Source organism: Mobula hypostoma, chromosome 4, assembly GCF_963921235.1.
Source record: "Mobula hypostoma chromosome 4, sMobHyp1.1, whole genome shotgun sequence".
Taxonomy (NCBI): domain Eukaryota; kingdom Metazoa; phylum Chordata; class Chondrichthyes; order Myliobatiformes; family Myliobatidae; genus Mobula; species Mobula hypostoma.
Window position 1 is genome coordinate 198,522,560 of NC_086100.1, and position 20,932 is coordinate 198,543,491.

At 48.8% G+C, this 20,932-nt stretch overlaps 1 protein-coding gene across 1 annotated transcript in view; it reads left to right on the forward strand.

Moving 5' to 3' along the window:
* LOC134345867 (V-type proton ATPase subunit B-like) overlaps nt 1-20,932 on the forward strand; it is a 62,056-nt gene that overhangs the window by 18,058 nt on the left and 23,066 nt on the right. Inside the window, exons 2-9 of the mRNA XM_063047181.1 lie at nt 1,149-1,204; nt 2,136-2,234; nt 5,057-5,150; nt 7,108-7,185; nt 7,786-7,925; nt 9,903-10,004; nt 11,663-11,760; nt 20,801-20,924. Of these exons, the coding sequence (XP_062903251.1) occupies nt 1,149-1,204; nt 2,136-2,234; nt 5,057-5,150; nt 7,108-7,185; nt 7,786-7,925; nt 9,903-10,004; nt 11,663-11,760; nt 20,801-20,924 (791 nt within the window). The remainder of the gene's footprint in view (nt 1-1,148; nt 1,205-2,135; nt 2,235-5,056; nt 5,151-7,107; nt 7,186-7,785; nt 7,926-9,902; nt 10,005-11,662; nt 11,761-20,800; nt 20,925-20,932) is intronic.

Consider the following 20,932-nt stretch of genomic DNA (forward strand, 5'->3'; position numbering starts at 1 on the left):
GCGGTTCGCGACCTTTACAGATTCGGTGGGTGTGCCTGTCACTTTCGATGGGCTTTAAATTGGCAGCTCAGCACAGGGTGTAACCTCTCCCTCGTTCCCTCTCTCCCTCTACCCTCCCCTCCCTCGTTCCCTCCCCTCCCTCGTTCCCTCCCCTCCCTCGTTCCCTCTCTCCCTCTACCCTCGCCTCCCTCGTTCCCTCTCTCCCTCCAGCCTCCTCCCCTACCCTCCTCTCCCCTACCCTCCTCTCCCTCGCTCCCGCTCTCCCTCTACCCTTCTCTCCCTCGCTCAGTCTCTCCCTCTACCCTCCTTTACCCTCCTTTCCCTCTACCCTCCCCTCCCTCTTCCCTCCCCTCCCTCTTCCCTCCCCTCCCTCTTCCCTCCCCTCCCTCTTCCCTCCTCTCCCTCTACCCTTATTGTATAAGATGATGAGAGGCATTGATCGTGTGGATAGTCAGAGGCTTTTTCCCAGGGCTGAAATGGCTGCCAAAAGAGGACACAGGTTTAAGGTGCTGGGGAGTAGGTACAGAGGAGGTGTCAGGGGTAAGTTTTTTACACAGAGAGTGGTGAGTGCGGGGAATGGGCTGACAGCAACGGTGGTGGAGGCGGATACGATAGGGTCTTTTAAGAGACTGCTGGACAGGTATATGGAGCTTAGAAAAATAGAGGGCTATGGATAACCCTTGGTAATTTCTAAGGTAGGGACATGTTCGGCACAGCATTGTGGGCCGAAGGGCCTGTGTTGTGCTGTAGGTTTTCTATGTTCTCTCCCCACCTTCTCTCCCCCTCCCACTCCTCGTGTTCCCCGGGGTGTAAGGTTTTTCTGCTACTGGAGATTGAGGGACCAGTTTGGGGGAGGAAGCCTCTCAATTATTGTAGTAGTTACTACCCCAGTGAGCCTCATGAGTGGCAACAGTCCTATTGACTCTGCAACTCCTGTTCTCAATACTAATTGCTTATTCATTTTATTTTTTTATTTGTTCGCTCGTTTTGTATTTGCACAGTTTTTTGTATTTTGCACATGGGTTGTTTCTTTGGTTGTGTGCAAAAGAATGAAAATATATTGCGCAGTTTATTCTTGTAAATATGTTTGAATTATGAATAACGTTTATTTTGTTAAATAAAACCACCCTTCCTGTTCTTCCCTGCAGCCTACCGGACCATCTCGGCCGTGAACGGACCACTGGTGGTTCTGGACAATGTGAAGGTATGTGTGTGTGTATGTAGGAGTATGGGTGTGTGTGTGTGTCTGAGTATGGGTGAGTGTGTGTGTGTTTGAGTGTGTGTGTGAGTGTGTGTCTGAGTGTGAGTATGGGTGTGTCTGTGGAAGAGCGAGCGGTGTGTGTGCGGGGAGCAGTGGGCAGACAGTGGAGCTCTGTGCAAGCGCTTCTCCCGCGGTTTAGTTACAGATGTGGTTCCATTGTTCCCTCGTACTGTGCAGCCCATTCATTAGGGGGCTTTCAGACCCACCACTTCCTGACTGCGAGGCGTCTGAGGTAATGATGCGTGAGACGGGGGCAGAGTGTCAGCGCGAGAGATGTCACTCCTGGTTAGTAACTTGGAGAGACAATTTAGCTTCGAAGTGTTAATCTTCACAGAGGATTCAAGGAGTTCATCTGTCCTTGCTGTGACATCACACACTCCCAGACACAGAGTGAAGCCACCTCCACCCTGTCCCATCACACACTCCCGGACACAGAGTGAAGCCACCTCCACACCGTCCCATCACGCACTCTAGGGGCCAGACAGAGTGAAGTTCCCTCCACACCATCCCATCACACACTCCCGGGGTCAGACACAGAGTGAAGCTCCCTCTACACTGTCCCATCACACACTCCTGGGGTCAGACACAGAGTGAAGCTCCCTCTACACTGTCCCATCACACACTCCCGAGGTCAGACACAGAGAGAAGCTCCCTCTACACTGTCCCATCACACACTCCTGGGGACAGGCACAATGTGAAGCTCCCACCCCACTGTCCCATCACACACCCTGGTCAGACACAGAGTGAAGCTCCCACCCCTCTGTCCCATCACACAGTACCATACACAGTGTTGTCCATGTCTACATTTGGGAATGCTGTGCTCTGGGTTGGGCTCAGACCTCTCATGTCTCTCTGATCCTTTCACTTCCTGCAGTTCCCCCGGTACGCTGAAATCGTGAACTTCACCCTGCCGGACAAAAGTTGTCGGAGTGGACAGGTGCTGGAGGTGGCTGGATCCAAGGCTGTTGTTCAGGTACCTCTGCCCCCTTGTGATTACTTCTAACCGTTTTTGCTGGGGAGGGTTTCCCTGGTCCCGCCACAGGGATCTGAACCTGTACTGCTCACCGGGGGTGGGGGGGTAGATCGAACTCTCACTGTGTACTAGAGTGTTCAGCAGCCACTGTGACTTCCTCAGACTGATAGAGCATAGAACATAGAAATCTACAGCACATTACAGGCCCTTCGGCCCACAGCGTTGTGCTAACCATGTAACATATGATCCAACCCCTGTCCTCCATGCATCCTCATTCAGCTTCCAAATCTAAATCCAACTCAGCTTCCAAATTTAGAATCTAAAATTGAATCCAAATCCAAATCCAAGTCTGAATCAAGACCCAAATCTGAGTAACACACATCAAAGTTACTGGTGAACGCAGCAGGCCAGTCAGCGTCTCTAGGAAGAGGTACAGTCGACGTTTCGGGCCGAGACCCTTCGTCAGGACTAACTGAAGGAAGAGTGAGTAAGAGATTTGAAAGGGGGAGGGGGAGAGGGAGATCCAAAATGATAGGAGAAGACAGGAGGGGGAGGGATGGAGCCAAGAGCTGGAGAGTTAATCGGCAAAAGGGGTATGAGAGGATCATGGGACAGGAGGCTTAGGGAGAAGGAAAAGGTGGGGGGGAAACCCAGGGGATGGGCAAGGGGTATAGTCAGAGGGACAGAGGGAGAAAAAGGAGAGTGAGAGAAAGAATGTATGTATATAAATAAATAACCGATGGTATACGAAGAGGAGGTGGGGCATTAGCGGAAGTTAGAGAAATCAATGTTCATGCCATCAGGTTGGAGGCTACCCAGACAGAATATAAGGTGTTGTTCCTCCAATCTGAGTATGGCTTCATCTTTACAGTAGAGGAGGCCATGGATAGACATGTCAGAATGGGAATGGGATGTGGAATTAAAATGTATGGCCACTGGGAGATCCTGCTTTCTCTGGCGGACAGAGCGTAGGTGTTCAGCAAAATGATCTCCCAGTCTGCGTCGGGTCTCACCAATATATAGAAGGCCACATCTGGAGCACCGGACACAGTATATCACCCCAGCCGACTCACAGGTGAAGTGTCGCCTCACCTGGGAGGACTGTCTGGGGCCCTGAATGGTGGTAAGGGAGGAAGTGTAAGGGGATGTGTAGCACTTGTTCCGCTTACAAGGATAAGCGCCAGGAGGGAGATCAGTGGGGAGGGATGGGGTGAACAAATGGACAAGGGAGTCGCATAGGGAGCGATCCCTGCGGAAAGCAGAGAGAGGGGGGAGAGAAAGATGTGCCTAGTGGTGGGATCCCGTTGAAGGTGGCGGAAGTTACGGAGAATTATATGTTGGACCCGGAGGCTGGTGGGATGGTAGGTGAGGACTACCCAAATCTGAGTATGAGATAGATACCTAATCCAAGACCAAGTGCGGATGATCTGAATCAGTATCCGATACTGGATCCAAATCCAAATCAGGTTTACTATCACTGACTTCTAAAACATGAAATTTGCTGTTTTGTGGCAGCAGTACAGTGCAAAGACATAAAAATTGCTATAAATTACAGAATATATACTGTATATAGTGCATAAGATAAAGACTAATGAGGTGGTGTTCATGGACCGTTCAGAAATATGATGGTGGAGGGGAAGAAGCTGTTCCTGGATTGTTGAATGTGTGTCTTCAGGCTCCTGTACCTATTGCCTGATGGTAGCAATGAGAAGAGGGTGTGACCTGAATGGTGAGGGTCCTGAGTGATGGATCTCGTCTTCTTGAGGCACTGCCTATTGAATTTGTCCTCAGTAGTGGCGGGGGGCAGTGCCCATGATGGAGCTGGGTGTGTTTACAACCCTCTGCAGTTTTTATCGAACCGGTGCAGAGGCCGTTCCATTCCAGTAGTGATACCATCAGTTAGAATGCTCTCCACGGTACAGTAGCGGAAATTTGCTAGAGTCTTTGAAGGTGTCCTTGATGCTGGGGAGGGTTATGCCACGCTGGAGAACCTTCTGCAGCCTCTTGTGATCCTGTGCATTGGCCCCATCCATACCAGATGGTGATGGGTGTCTACATCTCTGAAAATCTATCCTGGGTCCAACATATTGATGCAATTGGAATGACAGTGGCTATATTACATTAGGAGTTCAAGGAGACTTGGTATGTCGCCAAAGACGCTCACATATTTCCACAGATGTATTGTGAAGAGCATTCTAACTGGTTGTATCACCAACTGGTATAGAGGGGCCACTGCACAGGATCAGAAAAAGATGCAGAAAGGTGAAACTCAGACAGTCCCATCATGGCTTCCCCACCATCAAAGACATCTTTATTTATTTTTCTTTCTTTCTTTCTCTCTCTCCCTCTCTCTCTCTCTCTCTCTCTCTCCCTCTCTCTCTCTTCCTCTCTCTCTCTCTCTTCCTCTCTCTCTCTCTTCCTCTCTCTCTCTTCCTCTCTCTCTCTTTCTCTCTCTCTCTTTCTCTCTCTCTTTCTCTCTCTCTTTCTCCCTCTCTCCCTCTCTCCCTCTCTCCCTCCCTCCCTCCCTCCCTCCCTCCCTCTCTCCCTCCCTCCCTCCCTCCCTCTCTCCCTCCCTCCCTCTCTCCCTCTCTCCCTCTCTCCCTCTCTCCCTCTCTCCCTCTCTCCCTCTCTCCCTCTCTCCCTCTCTCCCTCTCTCCCTCCCTCCCTCTCTCCCTCCCTCCCTCTCTCTCTCTCTCTCCCCCTCCCTCTCCCCTGGTTATGCCTTGCCCCTGAGTCACTCCTCCACCCACCCACCCACCAGCTTCCCCCTCACCACCCCCACCGGCCCAGCTGTGAACAACCTGTATTCCATCTCTCCCCAGGTATTCGAAGGGACGTCGGGGATTGACGCCAAGCTGACAGCCTGTGAATTTACAGGGGACATTCTGCGGGCTCCGGTCTCCGAGGACATGCTGGGTGAGTTGGGCCCCTCTCCTGGGGAGGGTGGGGACATGAAGTGTTACCTGCCCTACGCCAGAGGCAGTGGTAAATCCACCCAGGAACAGCAAAGCTTCCAACACCCTCAGATCAATGCCAATGTGACCAAGTGTTCAAGATGGTGCCAGAGGCCATTCAGCCTGTCAATGATCATACTAGCCCTCTGAAGAGCAATCACTCAATCCTGTGCCCTCTCTGTCTTTATCCCCCTGTAAGTTTACTTTTCTTCACTCACACTTCCGTTCCAAACTGAAATTGTAGACCAATTCTGTCAGGACGTTGGACAAACAAGGGTCTGTGAAATCTTGCTCAGTGGTGCCGAAGGTCCTGTTTCTGTGACTCAGTGACTCTAAAGGGAGCGAGAGAAAGACACACACAGAGGAAGAGAGAGAAGAGAGGGGGATAGGGAGAAAGACAGAAAGAGGAGAGGGAGGGAGGCATAGAGACACAGCGAGAGAGGAAGAGAGACAGACATAGAGGGAGGAGAGACAGTGGAACAGAGAGCAAGAAAAGTGAGGCAGAGAGAGTAAGGAGAGTGAGAGAGAGACAGACAGAAAGAGGGAGAGAGTGAAAACAGGCAGAGGAGAGATCTGTTGGAAGTTTATAAGATTATAAGAGGTTAGATTATCAGGGTTTTTTTCCCAGGGTTGAAATGTCAAATACCAGAGAGCATGGATTAAATATGAGGTGGGGAGCAGTCTGTTTTACACAGAGAGTGGTAGGTGCCTGGAATAGCCTGCCAGGGGTGGTGGAGGCAGATGTGATGGAACAAGCAGGGACTGGAGCGATGTGGACCATGTGCAGGAAGACAGGGTTAGTTTGGATTGGTATTGTGGTCGGCACAGACACTGTGGGCTGAACAGCCTGATGCTGGGCTGTACTGTTCCCTGTTGCATCCTCCTCTCCTTTTGCCAGCTCTCTGCTGCTTGCCAGGTTCTGCACGTCCTCCTTCCACTCCACCTCATCACTCTCCAAAACCTTCCATCTGCATCTGTCTCCGGGTTAGTCTGCCAGGTTGTTCTTGTAGAGTCTATGAGAATGCTGGGTTAGCAAGAGACGAGGTTATTTCCATAAGACCATAAGACATAGGAGCAGAATTAGGCCATTCAGCCCATCAAGTTCAGGATGCTTTCAGAAACAGCACAAACCCTAGCACCTATGAGACAAACTACCATCCTTATTTCTTTTTCACATCTACAGAATCAGCTATCTGTTCCCCTGACTATAGAGTCCCCTATTACTGCTGCCATCCTCTTCAGTTACCTACCCTTCTGAGCCACAGGGCCTGGCTCAGTGCCAGAGGCGCGGCCACTGTTGCTTCCCCCAGGTAAGTTCCCCCCCATCCCCAAGAGTACTCAAAATTGTTAAGGGGGATGGCCACAGGGGTGCTCTCCACTATCTGATGTTCTCCCTTCCCTCTCCTGATAGTCACTGATTTATCTGTCTCCTGTAGCCTTGGGATGACTACCTCCCTGTAGCTCCTGTCTCCTCACTTTCCCTAACAAGACAAAGGTCATCGAGCTGCAGCTCCAGTTCCCTAACTCTGTCTCTGCATCTGGATGCACCTGGTGCAGACGTGGCCATCGGGGAGGCTGGGGGTCTCCTGGAAATCCCACATCTGACACCCAGAACGGAACCCTAGCCCTGTAGACATACCCCCTATTCCCTTTAGAGTTAAATAAGAAAGGAAATACACATATATAAATAGCATGGTTATAGACAGATATAGTGATGTATTTCTCTATCTGTTTCGATATACATGTGTCGAATAAAGCTAACTTTTCTTCAATCCGGTCTACGTCTGAAGCAAGCCTGAAGTGAGATCTTTTGGGTGGATGGGGTTCTGGTCAAACCAGGACAGGAGCATTGTGGAGCAAGTTATTGCCTGTCAGCTCTGTTTGTTTGGTTTCCAGAGGATTCTGTTGTGTTTGCACAGGTCGCGTGTTCAACGGCTCAGGAAAACCCATCGATAAAGGACCCGCTGTCGTAGCCGAGGACTTCCTCGATATAAACGGTGAGGGTCCCCCTTCCTCAGCCACCAGTGGGAAGGTCAGGGATTAAAGAGATGGAAATGGATTGGAATGTCGAAGATCTGAGGGATGGATTTTGAAGGGAGGTTTGGAAATTGCACTGATGGATTTCGATGGGAATGTCAGAAATTGGAGTGAAGGATTTCAATGGGAAGGTTGGAGATCAGAGGGATAGATTTCGATGGGAATGTCAGGGATCGGAAGGATGGATTTTAATGGGAAGGTCAGGGATCAGAAGGATAGATTTCAATGGCAAGTTTGGAAATTAGAGGGATGGATTTTGATGGGAATGACAGGGACTGGAGGGATCGATTTCGATGGGAAGTTTGGAAATCGGAGAGAAGGATTTCAATGGGAAGGTTGGAGATTGGAGGGATAGATTTTGATGGGAAGGTCAGGGCTCGGAAGGATGGATTTTGATGGGAAGGTCAGGGATTGGAGGAATGAATTTCAATGGTAAGTTCAGAAATCAGACATTGATTTCAATGGAAGATCGAGGATTGGTGGATGGGTAATGACAAGAGTGTGGTGACTATAGATTCATTTTTTTACCCACAAGTTAACTTCCTATTTCATATCCCCAGGACAACCCATAAACCCGCAGGCTCGAATTTACCCAGAGGAGATGATCCAAACAGGAATTTCTCCCATCGATGTGATGAACAGCATTGCCCGAGGCCAGAAGATACCAATATTCTCAGCAGCTGGTCTCCCTCACAACGAGGTATCTCCCCCTCCCACCCGCTCCACCACTCAGGAGCAGTGCTGACTTTGTCCCTCAGTGCCCCTTCGCTGATTAATCTCCATTCACTTGACTACCTTCGATCTACAAATATATGACAGAGTTATGGATTCATACAGCTTGGAAACAGGCTATTTGGCCCAACTAACCTTTGCTGACCAAGATAGAGTCATAGAGGAGTACAGCACAGAAACAAACCCTTTGGCCCATCTAGTCCATGTATAGCCCTCCATAACCCTCTGTACCTATCCAAACTTCTCAAACGTTGAAATTGAGCCTGCATGCACCACTTGTAATGGCAGCTCATTCCACACTCTCAAGACCCTCTGAGTGAAGAAGTTTTCCCTCATTTCCCTTTAAACTTCTCACCTTTCTCCCTTAACCCATGACCTCTGGTTCTAGTCTCACCTAACCTCAGTGCAAAAAGCCAGCTTGCATTTACTGTATCTATATCACAGGTGAACTCTGCACTGTCTGCTGATCTCCGTTCCCCTTCCTGACTGTCACCCAGTTTCCTGCGTCCTTCACCTTGGGTGTAACTACCTCTCTCTGTGTCCTATCTATCACCCTTCTAGCCACCCAAATGATCCCGGGGTTCATCCAGTTCCAGCTCCAACTCCTTAACGTGGTTTGTTAGAAGGTGCAGCTGGATGCACTTCTCGCAGTTGTAGTGGTCAGGGACGCGGGAGGTCTCCCTGCCTTCCCACATCCCACAAGAGGAGCATTCAGCTATCCTGCCTGGTACCTCTACTGTCCTCGCTGAGCAGATGTAAAGAAAGGAAGGAAGAAAAAAAACTTAACTTTGAGATTTTCTTTTCTTTTGCTTTCTCTGACTGAAGCCTCGACGACTCTGGCCACTGCACTTGCCCCTGCCTTCCTTTAATTAGCTCTTGCTAATCAATCCCAAATGTGTATTGGCCACTGGTCAAGATCAATTACACTGCTGCTTTGTCCCACTCAGGCAGTGGACCTGAGTGAAGTCCCCTCCTCTCAAACTTCCGATGTCCGGATCGATCGTTGGTCAAAGCTCAACCGGCCAAAGTCCAAAGCTCAAAGCTCAAAAAAGATGCTGATTTAAGGTGATCCCATTTGACCATGTTTGGCCCATAATGTAAGAACATTAGAAACAGGAGCAGGAGTCGGCCATCCGGCCCGTCGAGCCTGCTTTGTCATTCGGTGAGATCACGGCTGATCTGGCCGTGGACCCAGCTCCAGCCCCATAACCCTTTCCTGCCCGGACCGGTCCTGAAAACTCAGGCCTTTGAGTCTGAACAGAGATGAGGAATTTCTTCAGTCAGAGAGTAGCGGATCTGTGGAATTAATCACCACAGGACAGCTGTGGAGGCCAAGTCATTGGGTAGATTTAAAGCAGAGGTTAACAGGTCCTTGATTAATCAGGGCTTCAGAGGTTATGGGGTTAAGGAATACCTCTTCCCTTCTGTTCTAAAGGGACATCCTTGTACTCTGAGGCTGTGCCCTCTGGTCCTAGACTCCCCCACTATAGGAAACACCCTTTCCATATTTCCACCCTGTCTGGACATCTCAGTGTTCAGGAGGTTCCTTCTAATGAGGGGCTCCCATGGTGCAATCTATCCCTACTTATTTAGTTAGAGATACAGTATAGAACAGGCACATCCTGCCCACCGAGCGCACAACACCCAGCAACATGCCAATTAAATCTCGCCTAGCCTACTCACAGGTCAGTTTACAATGACCTGCTAACTAGTACGTCTTTGGGCTGTGGGAGGAAACTGGAGCACCCGGAGGAAACCTGCGCAGCCACGGGGAGAACATACGAACTTCTTACATAGCACTGGATCTGAACTCTGCAATGCCCCAAGCACGCTGACCGCAATGCTACCATAGTGTCCACGGTATACGAGGCTGGCTCGTGGGAGAGTGTGGGTAGGATCTTCCTGTGTGTGCTGTGCCTGGATCTGATTGTGGTCTCTCTTCCAGATCGCTGCGCAGATCTGCCGCCAGGCAGGGTTGGTGAAGAAGTCCAAAGCGGTGATGGATTATAGTGATGACAACTTCGCCATTGTCTTCGCTGCAATGGGGGTGAGTGCAAGGGCCCTGGGAACCATCACCCCAACCATGACCCTGCCCAACACACTCCCAACTCCCACCTGGGTCCCGGGAATCATCACCCCAAACATGACCCTGCCCAACACACGCCCAACTCCCACCTGGGTCCTGGGAACCGTCACCCCAAACATGACCCTGCCCAAAGCACTCCCATGTCCCACCAGGGTCCTGAGAACCATTATCCTAACCATGACCCTGCCCAACACACTCCCAACTCCCACCTGGGTCCCGGGAACCGTCACCCCAAACATGACCCTGCCCAAAGCACTCCCATGTCCCACCAGGGTTCTGAGAACCATCACCCCAACCATGACCCTGCCCAACGTACTCCCATGTCCCACCAGGGTCCTGGGAAACATCACCCTGCTCAACAACCACCCCACCTTTCACTTGGATGAGAATAAAGGTGGCCTCTTTTGATTGGCTGCCAGTGTCTAGTGGTGTTCCTCAGGGGTCAGTATTGGGACTGCTACTTTTCATTGGTTGTCAATGATTTGGATAATGGAATTGATGGCTTTGTGGCAATGTGTGGATGATACAAAGATAGGTGGAGGGGTAGGTAGTGCTGGAGAAGCAATGTGATTACAGCAGGACAGACAAATTGGAAGAATGGGCAAAAAGTGTCAGATGGAATACAGTGTTGGGACATGTATGATAATGCATTTTGATAAAAGGAACAATAGTGCCAACTATTATCTAAATGGGGAGTATGTTCAAGCATCAGAGGGACTCAGGAATCCTCGTGCAAGACTCCCAGAATGTTAATTTACAGGTTGAGTCTGCGGTAAAGAAGGCACATGCAGTGTTGGTATTTATTTTTAGGGGAACAGAATATAAAAGCAAGGAGATAATGCTGAGATGTAGAACAATATGGGGGGGAGGGAATCTCATTGAAACCTACCAAATGTTGAAAGGACTAGATAGAGTGGATGTGGGGAGGATGTTTCCTATGGTCGGGGTATCCAGAACTAGAGGGTACAGCCTCAAGATTGAGGGATGACCTTTTAGACCAGAGGTACAGAGGATTTTTTTTAGCCAGAGAGTGGTGAATCTGTGGAATGCTCTGCCACAGACTGTGGTGGACGCCAAGTCTGAGGGTATATTAAAGGCGGAAGTTGATAGTTCCCTGATCGGTCAGGGCATCAAAGGGTATGGTGAGGAGGCAGGGGTGTGGGGTTGAGAGGGATCCAGGATCAGCTCTGATGGAATGGGGGAGCAGACTTGATGGGCTGAATGGCCTAATTCTACTCCTGTGTCTTAGGGTCTACCCGTGACCCTGTCCAATGCACTCACATGGGTCTGGAGAACCATAACTCTGTCCAATAATCCCCCCTCACCTCCATTCACTCAGCCCACATCCCCTACCCCACCCCCATACCCCATAGACTCAATACACAACCCAAATCCCCTCCCTCACACCCACCACTACACGCCAACACTACTCTCCTGCCCCCACACTGCCATGCTCGGTGTGACACCATGCTGGTTGTTAGGGAACAGATACCAGGCTGGGTGTGATATCATGCTGGTTGCTGGCGAATGGTTGCTAGAGCGGGTGTGACACTGTGCGAATTGCTAGGAAAGAGTTGCCAGTCTAGATGTGACTGTGGCCATCTCTTCCTTATCCCCAGGTGAACATGGAAACTGCTCGATTCTTCAAGTCAGACTTTGAGGAGAATGGTACCATGGACAACGTGTGTCTGTTCCTGAACCTCGCCAACGACCCAACGTAAGCAGCAACTCCCTTCCAGACCCTTCCAATGATAGACCACCTCTTCACACTATAGTAACAACCTCAACTGCACCCAGAGATCTCAAGTCCTCCCCTCTCCCACAGGGAAATCCCAAAGCCTCTCCTATCCCATGGGGAGATCCCGAGGCCTCCCCTCTCTCCCAAGGAGACCCCGAGGCCTCCCCTATCCCGTGGGGATATCCCGAGGCCTCTCCCCTGCCCTGGACTGCCTCTCACCTACCGCCTGCATTTTGGCACTCACCTGCTCTCCGCCCGCACAAGGCATAACCTTCCCGCTGCTCACCCTCCAGCCCACCAGCCTCCCTTATTCGGCAGTGACACCCATTACTGCCAGCGCAGTCCCGGCCCGGCCCGGTCCCACCTGCCTCCTCAGTATCAGAATCAGGTTTATTATCACTGCAGCATGTGACGTTTGTTGTTTTGTGACAGCAGTATGGTGCAGGCATAACAGATTGCTACAAACTACAATCATAATAAAAGAGGAATCAGTCGGATTGGTGAAGTCGTGTTTGTGGACTCAGAAACCGGTCAGCAATCTGATGGTGGAGCGAAGAAGCTGTTCCTGAGTTACTGAGCGGGTGTCTTCAAAGTTCACATTTATTATCAAAGTGTGTGCACCATCTACAACCTTGAGATTCATCTTGCGGGCAGCCACAAGACAAAGAAACATGGTAGAATTCACGACAAACCCCCACACCACAAAGACTGTCCAATGTGCAAAAAAGGATAAATCATGCTAACAAGTAATAAAAAGTGAGCAAAAAAAACCAAGGAAACACGAGAATATCCGCAACAATGCACAGAAAATGCTGCAGGAACTGTGGAGAGGAGTACACACTTCAGGCCGAGGCCATTCATCAGGAACACAGGAACGCCACCTGCAGAATCCCTGAAAGTGAATGAACCGTTGTGGAACGTGTTCAGGACTGAGGCGAGCGGAGCCAGTCCGGGAGCCCGACAGCGTCTGCTCTGGAACCTACGGCATTGCACCGAGCTCCCGCCTGATGGTAGGCACGAGAAGACAGGGAGACGGGTGAAACACAGGCGGATATCACCGAATATTTGTTCATTGCTTTGACTATTTTAATCTTGCGTGTACAGAAGGAGGCCCCTGTACCTCCTTCTTGATGGTAGGAATGAGGAAAGGTCATATCCTGCGTGTTGAGGGTCCTTAAGGTACCTTCTTTCCTGGCTCTGTCAGAGGGTCTTTCACCTGATCCAATATCTGTTTTTCTCTCCACAGATGCTGCCTGACCTGATGAGTTTCTCCCAGTATTTATTGTTTTTATCTCAGATCTGTAGTTGTTTGATTCATTTTTGGGGGGATCTGGCCAGCATTGATCTTATCCCTACTCCCCTCAAGAATCCGGGGGTGAGCCGCTTCCCTGACCTGTAGTTCCTCTGGTGAAGGAGCTCCCACAGCGCTGGTGGGAAGGTTTGACTTCTGCCATTGGGAACTTCCTCCCTGTATCCACGCTTGCCCAAGACCTGCTGGAATTTCTATGCGATCTCCTCTCCTTTTTCCACCTTCTAGTGAACATAAGCCCTTATGGCCAGTGTTCCCTCTAAGGTGAGCACATGCACACATCTTTTGCTGCTAACGCACAAAAGGTTGTCACTCTCTACTTTGTTGGCATGTGAAGTACATTTCACGATCGAACACCATTTCCTTTTCCGGTTTCTGATGCGGACGGTGTTGGTAAGATCACACGATCACAAGACGAAGGAGCAGAAGTAGGCCATTCAGCCCATCGAGTCTGCTCTGCCACTCCGCCATGAGCTAAACTATTCTCCCATCTAGTTCCAATTTCCAGCTTTTTCCCCATATCCCTTGATACCCTGACTAATTAGATACCTATCAATCTCCTCCTTAAACACCCTCAATGATCGGTCCTCCACAGCTGTATGTGGCAACGAATTCCATAAATCCACGACCCTCTGGCTAAAACAATTTCTCCACATCTCTGTTTTAAATGGGTACCCTCTAATTCTAAGACTGTGGCCTCTTGTCCTGGACTCACCCACCAAGGGAAACAGCCTTTCCACATCTACTCTGTCCAACCCTTTCAACATTCGAAATGTTTCTATGAGATCCCCTCTCATTCTTCTATACTCTAATGAATACAGTCCAAGAGCCATCAAACGCTCCTCATATGTTAGCCCCTGTATTCCAGGAATCATCCTCGTAAATCTTCTCTGAACTCTTTTCAACATCAGAACATCCTTTCTAAGATAGGGGGCCCAAAACTGCACACACTATTCCAAATGAGGTCTCACCAGTGCCCCATAGAGCCTCATCAACACCTCCTTACTCTTATACACTATTCCTCTTGAAATGAATGCCAACATGGCATTCGCTTTCCTTACTTCCGATCCAACCTGGTGGTTAACTTTTAGGGTGTCCTGCATGAGGACCCCCAAGTCCCTTTGCACTTCCGATTTTTGAATTTTCTCCTCATCTAAATAATAATCTGCCTGATCATTTCTTCTTCCAAAATGTACAATCGTACATTTCTCAACATTGTATCTCATCTGCCATTTCTTTTCCCACTCTCCTAAACTGACCAAGTTTCTCTGCAACCTTTCTGTTTTTTCAATCCTTCCTGCTCCTCCACCTATCTTGGTGACAACTTGGAGTTTGCGATGATTTGTCTGCAGATTTTAGAACTGGCTTACTTATACTGTTTTTATTGAAGAAATTACTGATTCACTATATCAAATTCCGAAGAATCAAATGCATTGAGTTGCTGCCCCATGACTGGCTGATTAGATAGCTACATTAATGAGCAGGTGTATTGGTGTACCTAATAAAGTGGCCACTGAGTGGACTTCCTAGTTGGGAACATATGTGACTGAGGGGATCCTACAGGTGATAGTGCTCCCTGCACTGGCTGCCCTCGTCCTTCCTGATGGGTGGGACAGGTGGAGGGTTAGGGAGCTGCTGTTGCAGTAGAAAATGCAGTGCTTGGTCACATCCAAGGTGGATGGTCCCAGTCTTTTCTCCAGGGTACAGGAATCTAAAACCAGGTGAATTAGAATCAGGTTTATTGCCATCGCATGTATCGTGAAATTTGTTAACTTAGCAGCAGCAGTTCAATGCAATACTAAATATAGAAGAAGGAAAAAAAAGTAAATCAGTTACAGTATACGTATATTGAATAGATTAAAAATTGTGCAAAAAGCAGAAATAATATATATTTTAAAAAGTGAGGTAGTGTTCACTGGTTCAATGTCCATTTCGGAATTGGATAGCAGAGGGGAAGAAGGTGTTCCTGAATTGCTGAGTGTGTGCCTTCAGGCTTCTGTATCTCCACCCTGATGGTAACAGTGAGAAAAGGGCATGCCCTGGGTGCTGGAGGCCCTTAATAATGGACGCTGTCTTTCTGAGACACTGCTCCCTGAAGATGTCCTGGGTACTTTGTAGGCTAGTACCCAAGATGGAGCTGACTAAATTTATAACCCTCTGCAGCTTCTTTCGGTCCTGTGCAGTAGACCCCCTCCCCCATACCAGACAGTGATGCAGCCTGTCAGATGCTCTCCATGGTACACCTATAGAGGTTTTTGAGTGTATTTGTTGACATACCAAATCTCTTCAAACTGGAGGTGGAGGTGAGAGGGAAGAGATTTAAAGAGGACTCTGAAGTCAGGTTTTTCACATTGAACGTATGTGTAGAATCATACAGAATGGAAGCAGGCCCTTCGGCCCATCTCATCTGTGTTGCCCAGTGAGCAAGGCATATGGGACTTAGCCCCTCTAAACTATGGATAGTTAATGGAATCAGAATCAGGTTTAATATCACTGGCGGTGTTGTCAAATTTGTTGTTTTATATATATATATATACACACACATACAAACGTTTGTGTGTGTGTGTATATATATAAAAATTAAATTTAAAAAGTAATACAAAAAGAGCAAAAACAAAAGAAAAATATATTGAAGTAGTGTCCATGGGTTCGTTGTCCATTCAGAAATCTGATGGCAGAGGGGCAGAAGCTGTTCCTGAATTGTTGAGTGTGTGGGTCTTCAGGCTCCTGTACCTCCTCGCTGGTGGTAGCAATGAGAAGAGGGCATGTCCTGGGTGATGGAGATCCTTAGTGATGACTGCCACTTTTTTGAGGCATGGCCTTTTGAAGATCTCCTGGATGCTGGGGAGGCTGGTGCCCATGATGGAGCTGGCTGAGTTTGCATCTTTCTGCAGCTTTTTCCGATGCTGCGCAGTGGCCCCTCCGTACCAAACGGAGATGTAACCAGTGAACAGGATGTGTCTGAGGCAGGTGCAATGGCACATTTGGACGGGTATGTGGATGGAGGTTTCGAGGTTCCCCATTGCGTTCAGATGGAGTCTTGACCCTTGCTGTCCACTTGCAGTGCACTTTCTCTGAAGCTGTTACACTTTACTCTGCACTCTGCATTAGACCACAAGACATGGATCAGAATTGGGCCATTCAACCCACCAAGTCTGCTGTACCGTTTCTATCATGGCTGATTTATTATCCCACTCAACCTCACTTTCTTGCCTCCTCCATGTAACCTTTGACGCCCTTACTAAACTAGAATCTATCAAACTCTGCTTTAATGACTTGGCCTGCACAGCTGTCTGTGGCAATGAATTCCACACACTCACCACCATCTGGCTAAGGAAATACCTCCTCATCTCTGTTCTAAATGGACGTCCCTCTATTCTGAGGCTGTGCCCTCTGGTCCTTGACTCCCCCTCTGCAGGAGACATTCTCTCCACATCCAATCGATCTAGGCCTTTCAATATTCAGTTGGTCTTGTCGTCCCTCATGCTACCTCAATGCGCCATTGTAATGACTACTGCTGTGTAACGGTACGCAAGACAAATCTGTCACCGAACCTCTGTATATGTGACTGTAATGAACCAGTTCCAGCTCCAGTGGGCACTATGGTTCTGTAACAGTCAGTGCAACACTATTACAGCTTGGGGCGTCCCAGAGTTCAATTCTGACGTCATCTGTAAGGAGTTTGTACATCCTCTCCGTGGAATGCGTGGGTTTTCTCCGGGTGCTCTGGTTTCCTCCCACAGTCCAAAGACTACATAAAATACAACAGAACTTTGTTGTCATTGCTCAAGACGAGATTGCAGTGCTACTCCAGTCCGTGCAAAACAGATATTTCCAATGCATGCATTATGGCTTTATATATATATATAAAAAGAAAGAGGCAGCAACTCCCGGCAGTTTTTTTTTGAGATTTGACCAGTGGCCAATTGGCGTTTGGGATTGATTAGCAGGGACAAATTAAAGTAAGGCAGGGGTGGGCAGATTGGCCATTGTCACAGTAGTCAGAGTGGACCGAGTCAGAGTGGAAATTTTGGAGCTTTAGCTCATCGAGGCTGCAGCAAAGAGAGGCTTCAGACAGAGAAGGCAACAAAGCAACAAAGAAAAGTTGTAGGTATAGTTTACCCCCCCCCCCCACCCTCCCCCTTTACTGATCAGTTAGATCAGTAGAGATGCCAGGCAGGATGTGGGAAGGCAGGGAGATCTCCAGTGTCCCTGACGACTACAACTGCGAGAAGTGCATCCAGCTGCACCTTCTAACAAACCACGTTAAGGAGTTGGAGCTGGAACTGGATGAACTCTGGATCATTTGGGAGACCGAGGGGGTGAAAGATTGGATATATAGAGAGGTGGTTACAGCCAAGGTGCAGGACACAGGAAACTGGGTGACAGTCAGGAAGGGGAAAGGGGTTAAGGAGCCAGTGCAGAGTACCCCTGTGGCCAAGGTCAGGTCTTTGGCACTGAGTCTGCCTCTGTGACTCAGAAGGGAAGGGGAGAAGAGGCGCACTGTGCTGATAGGAGATTCATTAGTCAGGGGAACAGAAAGGAGGTTCTGTGGACAAGAATGAAATTTCTGGACCGTACTTTGCCTGCTTGGTGCCAGGGTCTGGATATCTCAGATCGAGTCTTCAGTCTTAAGTGGGAGGGTGAACAGCCAGAAGTCGTGGTCCATGAAGGTACCAGTGACATGGGTATGACAAGTAATGAGGTTCTGCACAGGGAGTTCAGGGAGTTAGGTGCTAAGGTAATGGGCAAGACCTCCAGCGATGTGATCTCAGGATTGCTACCCATGCCACGTGCAAGTGAGGCCAGAAATGGAAAGATTATACAGTTTAACACATGGCTAAGGAGTTGGTATAGGAGGGATGGTATGATTTTTGGATTACTGGGCTCTCTTTCAGGGAAGGTGGGACCTGTACAGAAGGGACCGTTTGCATCTGAACTGAAGGGGGACAAATACCCTAGCAGGAAGATTTGTTAATGCTGCATGGTGAGATTTAAACTAGAGCTGCAGGGGGATGGGAACCAGAGTGCCAGAATAGTTAGTGATGAGTTTGTGGAGGCAGATGTTGGTAAGACCTCAGCTAAAGTCAGGAATCGAAAGGTTGAGCATGGTGCGACTAGTGTCCTGAGCTGTGTATGTTTCAATCAAGAAATATCGTAGGAAAGACAGATAATCTCAGGGCAAGGACTAGCACCTGGAATTATAGCCATTAGTGAGACTGGGATAGTCCATAACACTCAAGGCCATTGGCAGGCCGAGGTGTAGCATTATTCAGCTGCACAGCGGCTCTTGGGAAGAACCTGCTTTTTAGTCTTACTGTCTTGGCTAAGATGTTTCTGTATCTCCTACCAGACAGCAGGAGATTGAACAGGCAGTGTCCGGGATGGGATGGGGCTTTAATGATGTTACGAGCATTGAGAGTTGTAGATTGTCTCCTGGTCTGGTAGTAGAATCCCATTCATGTGCTGAGCCATCCTAATCGCCCGTTGGAGAGCGTTGTGACCTGTCTTGCTGCAGCTAGAGTACCACACTGTCATAATTGGTCAGGATAATTGGTCATTGTAAATTGTCCTGTGGTTATGTTAGGGTTAAATTGGGGTTGTTGGGGGTCACTGGGAAGGTGTGGCTTGAAGGGACTGATCAGCCTATTCCATGGTGGAATCCATCAATCAACCAGAATCAGGTTGAATATCACTGGCAACAAATTTGTTGTTTAGTGGCAGCAGTACATTGCAATACATAGTAATAAAAACTATCAATTACAATAGTGCAAAAAGAGAGCAAAATATAAAAAATATTGGTAGTGCTCATGGTTTCATTGCCCATTCAGAATTCTGATGGTGGAGGGGATGAAGGTGTTCTTAAAATGTTGAGTGTGTGGCTTCAGGATCCTGTATCTCCCCCTTGATGGTAGAAATGAGAAGAGGAGTTGTCCTGGGTGAGAGAAGAAAGCCCTTAACTCCGAATGGAGTCATCAGGACGCCGTCATGGTGGCCTTTTTTTTTAGCAGGCTTTCTTATTTTTACGAGGCCGAGTTGGTAGCTTCATGTTCAAACCAGCACGGATGGAAAGCGTGCAAGGGAGCCGGCTGGATTCGAACTCAGGAGCCTTCGCTCTGAAGTCCGGCGCTGACGCCACTATGCCACCAGCCGGCCTGTCCTGGGTGAAGGGGGTCCTTAATGATGGATGCCACCTTTTTGGAGCACTGCCTTTTGAAGGTATCTTGGGTGCCAGAGAGGTGAGTGCCCATGATGGAACTGGCTGTGTTTACAACTTTCTGTAGTTTTTTTCCAATCCTGTGCAGTCGCCCCTCGGTACCAGGAATATGGGTCAAATGCAGGTAAATGGGGCTAGCTTAGATAGGCAATTCGGTCAGCATGGCCCAGTTAGGCCAAAGGGCCTGTTTCCAAGTTGCGTTACTTTGGAACAGACAGGGTGTGATACTCTGTTTCATGATGCATTGACAAATTTATGGGTTCAAATTCAGCCCAAAGAACAAAATGGTGAAATAATATATTGTTCAATAACTGCTGAAATGTGTTTTTGATAGTGGTCGCCTCCTGCATTTGCCAGAGCTTCTGTTGTAATTTAGGTGACCAGTCTGACAGCAAGTCCACACCATTCCCACATGATCCCAGAGCAGATGATGGGACAAGTCTTGGGAATGGGACTGCCAGGGTCCACTAAGGGACATGATTACCATGGTGATATCAGTATCGTGGCGGCTCACAGCTGACTCCTGGTGGTGGCCAGCGGCATTGCAGTGAACTCTCTTGGGAAGAGGAAGGCTCTTTGGTCCATCGAATCCATGGCAGTCTTTCCCCTTGACCCTTCAAATTACTCTTGCCTCCTCCTTCAAATCAATAAGATTGAAAGAGTGCAGAGAAAATCTACAAGGCTGTTGCTGGGACTGGAGGACCTGAGTTATAGGGAAAGGTTGAATAGGTTGTGACTTTATTCCTTGGAGCGCAGGAAAATGAGGAGAGGTTTGGTAGAGATATACGAAATTCTGAGGGACGTAGATAGGGTAAGTGTAAGCAGGTTTTTTTTCCATTGAGGTTGGGTGACGCTAGAACTAAAGGTCATGTGTTAAGCGTGTAAGGTGAAACGTTTAAGGGGAAGCTGAGGAGGAACTTCTTCATTCCCCAGAGGGTGGTGAGAGTGTGGAACGAGCTGCTAGTGGAAGTGGAGGATGTGGCTTTGATTTCAGCATTTAAGAGAAGTTTGGATAGGTATACAGACAGGAGAGGTCTGGTCTGAGTGTGGGTCGATGGGACCAGGCAGAATACTAATCCAGCATGGACTCGATGGGATGAGAGGGCCTGTTTCTGTGCTGTCATGCTCTATGATTCTGTGAAAACCCTGCTACAGTCCCTCCTACTGGCAATTCCAAGTTGCCTACGCTCAATGTCAAACCACCCTACTCATCACTTTTCCCAAAATATTTAAATTAGCTTTTCTGCTTCCCAGTGGGAATGGCATTCCTTGTAACTTTCCAGTTGGGAGCGTGAACATCAAATTCTCAAAACTTCTGGTAGCTATCCTTTTCTTCAACAGCACAAACACAACAAACAACAAAACAACAACAACAGTAAAACAAGCCCCCAGCACATCTTGGACTATGTTAGTCATAGACACAAGTAGCACTTTCACTGCATGTGGGGCAAATAAAGCTAATCGTATCTGTGACCCAATCTCGTTCCCTGTAGCATCGAGAGGATCATCACCCCTCGTCTGGCACTGACTGCAGCCGAGTTCCTGGCCTACCAATGTGAGAAGCACGTCCTGGTCATCCTAACAGACATGAGCTCCTACGCAGAGGCCCTGAGAGAGGTGGGTAG